At 38.2% G+C, this 11,954-nt stretch overlaps 1 protein-coding gene across 1 annotated transcript; it reads right to left on the reverse strand.

Annotated features, from left to right (window-relative positions):
• Nucleotides 1-258: 258 nt before the first annotated feature.
• Nucleotides 259-6,604, reverse strand: LOC137742293 (beta-galactosidase 8-like). The gene is given in 19 exon segments (XM_068482123.1): nucleotides 259-501; nucleotides 604-940; nucleotides 1,018-1,229; nucleotides 1,474-1,575; nucleotides 1,746-1,859; nucleotides 1,974-2,083; nucleotides 2,691-2,800; nucleotides 2,913-3,115; nucleotides 3,559-3,720; nucleotides 4,225-4,343; nucleotides 4,614-4,701; nucleotides 4,838-4,943; nucleotides 5,089-5,180; nucleotides 5,274-5,417; nucleotides 5,614-5,706; nucleotides 5,809-5,831; nucleotides 5,834-5,874; nucleotides 6,046-6,158; nucleotides 6,486-6,604. Coding segments are annotated over 19 exon segments (2,373 nt in total). The 5' UTR covers nucleotides 6,582-6,604; the 3' UTR covers nucleotides 259-393.
• Nucleotides 6,605-11,954: the final 5,350 nt, after the last annotated feature.

Genomic DNA, 11,954 nt, shown 5'->3' on the forward strand with positions numbered 1-11,954 from the left:
TGATTAAAACTTGTTCATTCTTTTCTATAGATCTAGGCAGAGAGAAAAATGATGTTTGAATCTTGTCTTGCAAGTAACCCTGCTTGATTGTAGGGATGGCAACTTCCCTGTCAATTTCGGGCCCCGAGGAACCACCTGAATGGAACACCGACACCGATAGGTGTAACATGTCCCGTCCAGTTTATCGGAAGTTAGGATCTTCATCAAACCGAGAGAGAGAGAGAGAGAGAGAGAGAGAGAGAGAGAGAGAGAGAGAGAGAGAGTCTAATATATTTGAGAATTTTATTAATATTCAGTAGCCTCCTTGAGAATGACATTATTCAACTATAGAGAAACTTGGGGATAACAAGTTAACCATATCCCACAAGAAATTTTCAAAGCCAGGAGCGATGTCTATCTACAGGATGCTTCAACTGCTAAACTCTTTGCTACTCCTTTACATGGGTCACCGAACGTTTTAACCGAGACTTCGATGCTACAACTCTTGGATCCAACGCAAGCCTGTTCAAAAGGTAGCACTTATCAGTAAAACAATGTGAATCAGTAAACAAAGAGGAGACAACAGTTGGAGGTGCGAAGAATTTTATCAATGTAGCATCATACCTTCTGTACAATGGATAGAGCGCTAGTGCTCTTGCACTGGCCATGGCTAAAGCTTCCACAGGTCCCCTGAGGTTTTCCGTAACTTGCAAATTTGATTGAAGAAATGATCTGGTTAGGAAATGGGCACTCTAGTGATAGCACTGGCCCTAACTTCCTTCCCGCTTTTGAATCTGAACTCCACGTATCTACAGGTGATGGATGAGACTCCGATACATGTGAGCACAAACTTTCAATCTGTCTTGTAGCAAAAGATATCTGCGTTGGATCACCCCCAATTTCCTCAAACAGGACAAGAGTATTTCCACTTGGTTTCAACCATGAACGAGGCACGTGGTACCTGTACGTTTAGTGATATCAAATATTCAGAATCAAAGTTTCAATTCAAGTTTTTCCCTTAGAATCTCTAACGCTTACAATTCCTGAGATGGCTTTCCACAGTTCTTTCTGCATTTGTTGGAGTCATAAGGTCCTCTGAAATTGCAAGAGTCAGGGCAACCGCTAGTTGGAGCATTGTTGGTCGGCCAGTACCGCCCAATGCTTTGTCCGTTCACCCATGCTTCACCCTTTCCCATCCCTGTAAAGTCTAGTGCAACAGGATTACTGCCATCAGGAGCCTTAAATGTTGCCTGAATGAGAAAAGAACACTTCTTCGGTTAGTATCTAAATCATGAGCAGCCAAGACTTGAGGAAACCCACATCACTCAGAATGCACCACATCCAAGCATGAACACGCAAGAAAATACAACACATGCACCACATGTAGCAGTATTAGAAAGGTTAAATACTTTTTGTCCCTGCAATTTCTCCTCAAAATCACATCGTTTTTCACCACCTTTACCCTTATACATAATTATTATGCTAAACGTTTACCTTGTACCATGTCAAGGGTTGTTTCTTGGGTAAGGTAGGTTGTGAAATCCACTGAGAAGAACTTCCGCTGGAAAAACCCGAGTCTTCCCCTTGAAGTCCAATCTGCAGCCGCAATGATGAAGACGACAAATGGAAAATTGTTAGCCTTTGTCCTTTGAAGGTACGCCACTGCTTATTCAGATTGAAGAACTTGGGTGTTTTTCTTTTTGTTTTTGGTTTTTGAAATTTCAAGTTATCAGGGAATTGCAACAAAACAAAATAGGAAGACTGACCTGATAGGTCCACCGCTGAGATGAGAGATCAGTGGTAGTGCCATTTTTCAAGCCCTTCAGCTGAACAGGACCAGTTATTCCGGCACCTGATTTGTCAAAGAAGGCTCCATAGTTCTGATTGAAAAATTGATGTACAAAAAACAATCCGTGGTCAGAAATTGACCTTAAAGCATGGCATTCATTTACAAAAACTGCACTTCCAGAATATAATAAGAAATAAGGTGAAACCTGAAGGCCAATAGTCAAACTCAGAAGATCTATTGTGTTCTTCCCAGATGCAAATGTGACAGGGATATCCACAGAAATTTTGCCATTGTTAGCAGTGATGATTCCTCTCCCTGAAAAGAATCCAACTAAAACATAAATACAAGAGCAGAACAGTTGTAAAGTAGAGCCAGAACAGTTGCAATAGTTCAAGCAATGCACTAAATACTTGCCAATAACTCTCATTCAGATCTGAAATTCACAACTGTGAAGCGTGAACCTTATCATCAGGCTTGTCTTAGTTTCTAATCTTTGGTATTACAGGAGGCTTTTCCGAGAAAGAAATAAACATAGAACCACTATATTTTGAGATTAAAACCTCATTTTACATGGTGCCTTATGACAGTATTCTGACATCTTCTTTTGCAACACAGTAAGCAGAAACTATGTTTAGTGCTCTTATAATCTATAAAACAGAATGGCATTGGGAATTTAAAACTCAGATTGGACAGCAATGTTAGCATAGTCGCGTTCAAAGCCCTATCAGATTCTCAGCCTTCAAGGCCTGCATCTCCAAACTACAAAGGTTTAGGGATAATAAAATTATGGTTTCCTTCGTAGTTTCCCAAGACATGTCAACGTCTATTTACCAGGTAACAAATATTGCTGCTGGATCAAGACCAAGGAAGAAGGGCCAGCAATCAAATTATAGCCACACTCGTTTATAACTTTATACATCACCTGCAGGCTTTCCGTTAATAAACGCATGAAGGGCATGGCCAAGTGATTCCACATGAAGAATGGTTTGAGATCCATCTTGAAGGAATGTGTCAGAACTTGTGACATCAATGCTGCAGAATTTGTTTAGAAAACGGATTAAAGTCTTGAAAGAAATCAAGACAATCGGATGAAAGGAAATAAATATATTCAAAGTTAGTAACAAAGAATTCGTGGATTTCCTACCTTAAAGAGTACCACAAATAGTCACTTTTGTCAGCTGTGGTGTTTATTTGCTCCAACAATCCAACTCTGGTAAATGCATCCTTCTTTGAGATACCCACTGGTTCATTTATCCAACTCCAGCCTGAGCCCAAAGCTTCAGAGGAATCAATATCATCTATCACTGAGTGATGCATGAAGCTTGGAATCATGGCGGCAGAGTTAATCTGTCATGATAGATTATATTGTTTTGCTTATAAGACGATTCCAATGAAAAAAGAAAACATAACATTATTTTGAGCATACTACTTATTATATATGAAGGCTTCAATAGAAAATACTTGCAATATCCCTAGGAAATGTATACCAAATATGACATACGAGACACACAAAACAACAGCATTACATATATAGTATTTTTGAAAAAAAACCCTCAATGGAATTTGGAATACAGTCACACAGAGATATACAAAGTAGGGACCAATATTTTCAAGTGGTAAATATAGAACGTTGTGAAGATAACTCATCTCTTGACCAGACCAAGAAAAGGTAACCATAATATATTATACAAATATTCTGATACTCTATATTCTAGACCCGAAGGAATAAATATGGGTAATCTTCTCCAAATACATGCAAGCACAACGCGATAGAAGATGGAGAGGCAAACCTTTGCAGTGTTAAGCACTACATTTTTGCAGTCTGGTAAGATGCTCACAGACCATGCAGGCAAGTGATAAGAATTTCCATTGAAAGTCACAGTGGCATCAGATTTGGTGTCAGAATTAGCAAGGAACGCAGCACATGCTGATCCTGTTTTGTAAACAGTTGCCTGAAGATGAGAATAAACAAAAAAGGAAAATACATGTTAGAAAAATCATGTTGCAGGACATTCACCTAGACTGGTAGAATACCACTTCATTTCAGATATACAAAGCATACAGGTGATGACTAGTATTACGTTTTGGAGATCCTAAGAACTAGTTTTGGAGCTAAAACCATCCGGTTTTTTTCCTTTGCAATAGTTTTGCAGCATCAATTTTAAGAAACTTCATCCACAAATACTTCCTTTTAGATATTCTAAAATGAATACTAGGAAGTTCAGATATTCCATAAATTTCTTCTCAGATATTCAAACGTGAATAACATGTATGTTCTATTGCTTCACCAGTAATAAACTGGTATGGGTGATCAATTCCACGATGGATATGGCTATACGGGGGGCATGCACTTAGACTGGAGGACCAAGGACGGCCTAGAAGTTTATGTAACATTTCTCATCATAGCCACGAATAGGACAAAAGATACTCTCTAACACTGAGTAAAAACACCATACCTCAACGTTTGGACCAAAAGAAGAATATTTTGGGTCAGTGGCCACCATCGCTTCTTCGCAAAGCTTTATGGCCTTATGCACATCTTTTAGGTGACCCCACTTAGGCTGTCTAAGAAGCCCTGCAACATGAAAAGGTTGAATCGATTACTGATAAGCCATCCATGTTATATGCATTGATGTTTTTAATTACTGTCTCTTCTCATTATAAAAGTATATCGTAACATTATAACCATTGCCTATACCCTAAGTTTCGTGTTGACAGAAGCTGCAATTCATTTATATAGCACCGATGAGCACACAGTTCTATATGGTATATACATACAATAAGCAAATATGCATACATCATGAGCAGTAGTAAAGCAATAATACAGGGATACTGGACAACATACCATACTCATCAATTGGAGCATCATAGTCATAGCTGGTAGCAATAAAGGGTCCACCAGTACTCCGCCCAAAGTTAGTCCCGCCATGGTACTGTTCAAGAGCAACAGAGAACAAATCACTTCATATTTTCTTCCTAGTTTCTGAAATATACTGGACTTGTCCTAAATCATGACAGTCCCCTAAAGTTATGCTAAAATGTTAAAAACTCCAGAGACGATTGCAGTACCATATAATAATTTTGGAAAGTTCCACCTCGCTGAAAGAAGCGTGCTACGGCAAATGCAAGGTCTTCCACTGGTCTCTGAGGCACAGCACCACCAAAGGAAAGAAACCTAGTGACCGCAAATATTTTGAAGGTTACCAATAAAAGAGCAATCAAATACAGATACTACAGGTGATGGCAGAAATTTATTCAAATTTTCAGAAAACTAGCTCAAAGTACCAACAAAAAAAAAACAGATTAGATCAACAAATTACCATCCACTCCAATTCTCAGTCCACATTTTGGGTCTCTTTTCAGGAAGTCTTGGGGTCCATTGGTCACAATAAAATCCATTGCAAGTGCTGATCTGCGGGTAGTTATACGACATACGAGTTGAGTAAGGAAAGCACGGTAAGGGTGCTGTGTTCATACAAATGAAACCTGACTACAAAAGCCTCACCACAGATGGAGGAGCATCGTCTTGCTGGCACATGACCCAAGGCACCCCCGTATCCAAAGACACAGCCATGTCTGCTGCCCACTTAATATAGGTTTGGGCAGCTGCCCCGTATGCTCGATCAATGTTTCCATACTCGTTTTCAATCTGGCATAATTGAAACAGCACTTAATCCGTAAGTCATATTGGAATATTCTCAAAACCACACACATTGGGTAAATTATAAAAAACAACAACAACAAAGCCTTTTCCAACTAAGTGGGGTCGGCTATATGAATTCTAAAATGCTATTGCGTTCAGTTCTGTGAGGGTAAATTATAAAAAGAAGTAAGAAAATTTAAACCTGAGATAAAATGATCGGTCCGCCCTGAGATGCATAAAGCTTCTCCTTCTTCATCATATCAACAATTTTTGCCGTGAATCGCTGCATTTCTGCCTGAACCACATAAATTCAAATAAAACACTGAAGTTGAGAAAACACCGAGAAACAAAACACAAACACACAGAGGCAGTTGGGATAAAGTGGAGAAGAAGAAACCTTGAACGGCTCATTGTCCGTCGCAATTGAATTCCGGGTATGAAATGCAACCAAAGAGGAAAGCCACTGTTGGAAAATTGAAACACAAACACAATCACACAATAAAACTCTTCAGAAAGTAGTAAAAAAAAAAAAAAAAAAACAAGCTGATCATCATAAAAGCAACTTCCTTTTCCTGTTTCTCCAAAAGAGAAAAATGGAAAAGGACCAATTAAAATTCAATTAAATTCATAATACCCGTAGTTCCATTCTGCGCACACATAGGGACCAATTCGAAGGTGCACATAAAGGCCAGCTTCTGCTACTGTCTTCACAAATTTAACCAAATCTTTTCTTCCCCCAAAATCATACTGCAAAAATTGAATAGTCCACCAGTCACCACCATCACAACAAAGACAAAATGTGCATAATTCAAGATAACCAAAAGCCCAAAAAACTCACTACGTCCCGGATTCAAATCATTCCCCTTACACTAACAATAAAACACGAAAACGAAATAAAAAAAAATCATGGGTTTTCACTTTTCATGATTTCTTTAGCGTTTGTGTCTCCTGACCAAGAAAAGCAGTAATCATTGCAATGAACTTTTAGTCTTCGTCTTCCCACATTTTCACAGAAACCAAACGGCGTCGCATTGGAAATGAAAAAATTCAGCAAATGCTAGAAGAGAGAGAGACCTGGCCTCGAACTGCTTCGTGCAAGTTCCAGAAGACGTAGGTCTCGATCACGTCCAAGCCTCCGTCTTTCGATTTCTGAATAAGGTCCGGCCACATCTACAACCAAACACACACGCACAGAGCAAAATTCAGGCAGAAAAAAAAAATGGAAAAACGAGAGGAAGAGAAGTACCTCGGGAGTGCTACGAGGATAGTGAATGGAGCCGGACACCAAAACCCTGCGCTTCCCATCAATCACCAGCGCTCTGTGGTCGTACGTCACCTTCGCGCAATACGACGCCGTCGCCAGAACTCCGAGCACCAAAACCACCACTAAAATCCTCATCTTCTTCAACCCTGAATTTTGAGGTCGCTTCTGTGTAGAATCCTTTTTTTATAAAATTTCGTTTTCGGAGTGCGATTTCTTAAAGCAATGGTTAATCAATTAAACAACAGTTTCTAAAAACGATTGCTGGATTTCTTGCAGCGTTTGCTTTGCATTGTTGCTTAATTTTTATTCCTCGTTTATCCGTTTGTATTTTGGCTCGCTTTGGCCGCTTCCTTAAAACGACGCTTCGAATCAAAGCGGTGACATTGTGGAGAACGTCATCGCTGCCGTCGTCGTCCTCGTCTGCTTCTGCCTTCTGGCTTCTGCTTTCTGCTGCTGCTGCTCTCTAACTGGTAATACTCAGTGAGCTTAAAAGAAGTAAGTGATTAGGATTTGGATGGATAATAAGCGCGTTAAAATGCTGTTGCTGTCGATGCGGGGAAATCATCGGGCGTTGCCGGGCGCATTGAAAGACTGGCGTGTCGCGTCTCTGCGTACGGAAAAGCGGAGTGGTAATTATTTGTGACAGCAAAGGAAAGGTTTTTACTTTTTCGGTAAAAATCACCTAAAAGGTGAAAAGTAAGCGTAATGTCAGCCGGGACCGTTTTGTATTTTAGTAGCAGGTGGTGGATTGGCAGAATTAAGATTTCCGCCGTGATCGTTCAAATAGATGAAAAAAAAAAAAAAAAAAAAAAGGGGGGGGGGGAATCCTACTTTGGATTGATAGGAGCTGGCGTTTCAGTTATGCGTTTGTTGTGTCATGCGTGTGAACGTTGGACTGCCAAAGGCAAAAGAAATATTTAAAGTCAACAGAAAATCTCGTGAACGAGAGAGATGAATGGAGCAGGGTATGGGATTTGGATTCAATCATTGAAATTATTATTCCCGATTATTGAATTAATTTAAAAATCATGTTTAACGTCGTAAATTTAAAGACCAATCATCATTTTTTGTTTTGAATAATATAGGAGGTATCTCGTCATACATTAATAGCATATTAAATTACTAATATTTCTCTTCATATGGCACTGTTATCGCATAAGGTGATAACATATTATAGTTTCTGCAAAATCTCCAAACTCCAAATTATTATACTAAGAATTAGTGATTACTTTTAGATTAGACGGTCATTGAACTTGCACAACTTTTTCAATTTCTCACACGCTCTCTTTACTTCAAGCTATTTGTTTGCATTTCACTTATTCAATTTGATGGCTAAATATAAATACGAACGTGCCATGTTAAAAACAATGTGTGAAAATTATCTCCTTAAATTCTAGAATATTCTTTCGTGTTTCAGCAATACGAGATGGGATTAGAGTTTTGCTACAAACCCTAGCATTATTCTTAATCTATTTTCATTTAATAAACTAGAATTCAAAGTTGAGCGCAGAAATGCATACCAACAGAAACAGACTAATTTCAATTCATATATACCACGTATGTGTTCTTGATATAATAATGGTCATCACATTCAAGTCCGTGTTCCAAACAGTAGCTGCATCATCCATATCATTTATGTTTTTCTCTTTTCTTTTTTTTTTATCAAAAATATCATTTATGTTATCCATTTGTTCGATTGTGTGACAGGTATTTTTGTCTGGGGTTTTTAATCCAACTTTAACTTTAGCATGGACAGCTGGTAGCTAGTCCACAGCTTGGCATGACTTGCAAAAGTGTGATGGTTTGCTATAGGGGTGGGAATCAAATTGATCGAACCGACCGATCTGAATCATATTGAACGTTTAGAAAATTAAAACTCTTGAAATGTTGAACGTTTTTATTTATGTGTTGACTAGACTTAAAATGATCAAATCAAACTGAAACAAACCGAGTAACACTGATTTGGTTTGAACAATGATTCAATGGTGGTATTGAATCAAACTGAACCAAACCGAATCGTTGAATACTAGTTGATTTAGTTTTTTTTTTTTTGTAACAACCCGAATCAAATCGATCCGTGCCCACTCCTAATTTGCCACATCAATGCTTGCCAATGAAAACTAAAAGCCACAGTTGAAAAGTTTGAATAGGGTAGTTTTGTAGCATTATTATGGTTCAAGTGGAAATCCCAATAGCTAGTGGGAAGGTTCGTCATTCAGATATTGTGAGAGCTGCCCAAGTTTGATGAGGATATTGTTCTAATTTGGCATACATTCTCAATTCACAAAAATACAAAACAATTACTGTATAATACTAAAGTAACACGCGTACATAAATGGAGTTTATACAGTAAAGTTTGTATCATTAATAAGTACAATGCATGTTATCACAAAAGCAGATTGTAACATAACGTGACGGTCATGCAGTATATACGTCTTATCCAAAATTAGATCCAACGCATGTTATACCTCGTCCAAAAATTACTCCACATCATCCGTATGTGTTGCCTCACTTTAACTTAAACGACGCATACTTCTTTAGTTTGGAAACAGAAAAATGCTTGTCATCTCAACGCTATACCCTAAAAGAACCAGTCACTAATGAAGCTCACTGCAATCCCTTATATAGCCCAAAATAACCCACCAAATTATAGTGGTGCCATGTAAAAATCAACACGAGCGTGCACAATGGGGGTGTCACAAAATCATTCAAAGTACCCGGATTCTAGAAAGAATGATGAAGCGCATATAAAGATGAATTGACCTATCACTTAGTATTACACTTTACTGATATTCCTGAGAGGTCTTAGATTCGATACTCATAAAAAAACGAATTCGAACCATAGTATCGTTAGCCCATTGTGAGGCTAAACTCACACCCTCTCCTTTAGTATAGATAGTATCATTTGTTCTAAAAAGGAAAAAAAATACAAGAAAAAAATAAAAGAAAAGATGCATTGACCTTTATGTTCTTTAGGTTGGTCTACTGAGAAAATGATATGTACTTTGGGGCGGTGCATGCGTGCAGCGAGTGCCATAAAATGGTCCAAAACCTACTTAGTACTGCATCATAGCTGCATGGTTGATAGTATTGGCAAACCACATGAACCACTAGTATATAAGTCCAACCAGTATTTCAAATTGAATTAAACCACTAACAGGTGATATTTCAGTCTGATAACACAATACTTCATATTAATCTCATTTCATATAGTATTTGTATTATCGGATCAGGATGTTTACTCGGTCCATCTAAATTATTCTCCAAATAGACCCACTCCCTCTAGATTGTTTCAGCGTTGAATGCCGTCTCTTCCAAATTGTCTATTGCTGGACCTATTGTGGAAGACTCAAAGCTTCTGCTGTCATCAAGGTATTTCGACCCATGTTCGACTCCAAGCTAACTCCACTACCCATCGACTAGCACGTTACGCTCTTCGGTGTTATTTTTTTTTGTAACTGGTTTGAGGATCCTCCAGACCTCATTTCAGATTTATTGATTGAGTGTAATAGTTAAAGAGTCTCGTAACTGAACAACTTTTTGTACCGTTGTTTATTCTCCAAATAAGGACAGTTGACCTAGTATTTTTTTTACTAGCTACACACCAAAATAGTAGGCACAAGGCACTATTGTGATCAAGTAGTGGGCATCGTATAAGTTAAAGGCTCCATTGGTATACAAGGGTTTGAGGAAACTATAGCAATGGTCTTTCAACTTTAATTTAATTGGAGTAATAGTCTTTCAACTAAAAATTTCATGACCATTGGTCCCTTAACTCTTCAAAATGTGTAGCAATGATCATTTTTGTCAACTCCATTAGAACTTCCGTCAAAATGAGTCACATACCACACACGTGAGGCTGAATCAAGGGGCAAATGTGAAAAAAGAAATGAGAAAAATTGTAGCAATGGCCCCTCAACGTCTTAACTTTAACCCAATTAGAGCAATGATCCCTCAACTTTAACCCAATTAAAGCAATGATCCTTCCAACGTGACTTATTTTGATAGAATTCTAACTTTGTTGAAGAAAAGGATCATGGCTGCACATTTTGACGAGTTAAGGGACCAATGGTCATGAATTTTCAGTCGAGAGACCATTGCTCCAATTGGTTTAAAGTTAAGAGACCATTACTACAATTGGGTTAAAGTTGATGAATCATTGCTACAATTTTCTCACAAAAGTTTTAAAGAAGCAACATATATTTGGATAAAGTTTTATATGCATGCCGCTTAGGAAGGGAAATCAACCAATCACTTTTAAGTATAGAGATAAATATTCTTAACCACTTCATTTGCTCACCATTAACAAAATAAAATCATCTATTTATGCATTTACGTAGTAATATTTTGGGGTGTACCTACAATCCTACATGCCCCGTGATATTCAATGCTTTAGATCTCGATGCCCAAATCTCGCTGTACATTTAAATATGGTCCGAGTGCTAGTTGGGTTTTAGATGGTGATGGCTTCTTTTTAAGGGGACTGGGGTCAACAAGGACGACAGTTGGAAGCTGTCTCAGACAAGCACATTGACAATTTGACACAATCACATGCCCTGCTAAGTTGCCGAAACAGTTATTCAAATTAAGAATAATCTCAACCTAATTCTTGTTTTAGGTGTACGCGGTCCAATTTGGTCCGTTACACCTCAAAAACCAAAAAAATAATATAACCAGGTTGTTTGGTGTTAGCTTAACTTGTCGCGATCGGTTTTGTTTGGATTGGTTTGGTTTATTAATTTTTGTAATTTCTAGCCATTGTTCTACATGGAACATGAAGATGAAATTGTTTTTCGTGATCAAATTGGGTTTTTGAGTTCATAGAATGAAATGGCATATGGTAAAGAATCCATAGTATTTTTCAAAGTAAGGATGAGTTTTTAGTGAAATTTTTGTGTTGGTAGGGCCTAGGCCGTACGATGGTCATGAGGCTCAAACCAGGCATGTGGCCGACGCAAGGATCGAGCAACCGACTCTAAGTTGGGAGGTCTTAAGATACGGGTTTTTAGTCGAATAGTTAAGATACCGGATCATTTCTCCTCTTCACCCTTTTGATTTGTTTACAACAACAACAACCAAGCCTTATCCTCTTAAGTGGGACGGCTGTATGATTCCTAGAACGTCACTGCGTTTAGTTGTGAATTTAATACTTCAATTTTACTTTTGTCTATGATTATTGCATTGTTATGAACACTGAACCTTTTGATCAAATGGGTGTTTGAAATGATAGAAATTATCTGATGCTGCTGTAGCACATTAGCACTCTCATGGTTTGGTTG

The sequence above is a fragment of the Pyrus communis genome, chromosome 8 (genome assembly GCF_963583255.1).
Source record: "Pyrus communis chromosome 8, drPyrComm1.1, whole genome shotgun sequence".
Classification (NCBI taxonomy): domain Eukaryota; kingdom Viridiplantae; phylum Streptophyta; class Magnoliopsida; order Rosales; family Rosaceae; genus Pyrus; species Pyrus communis.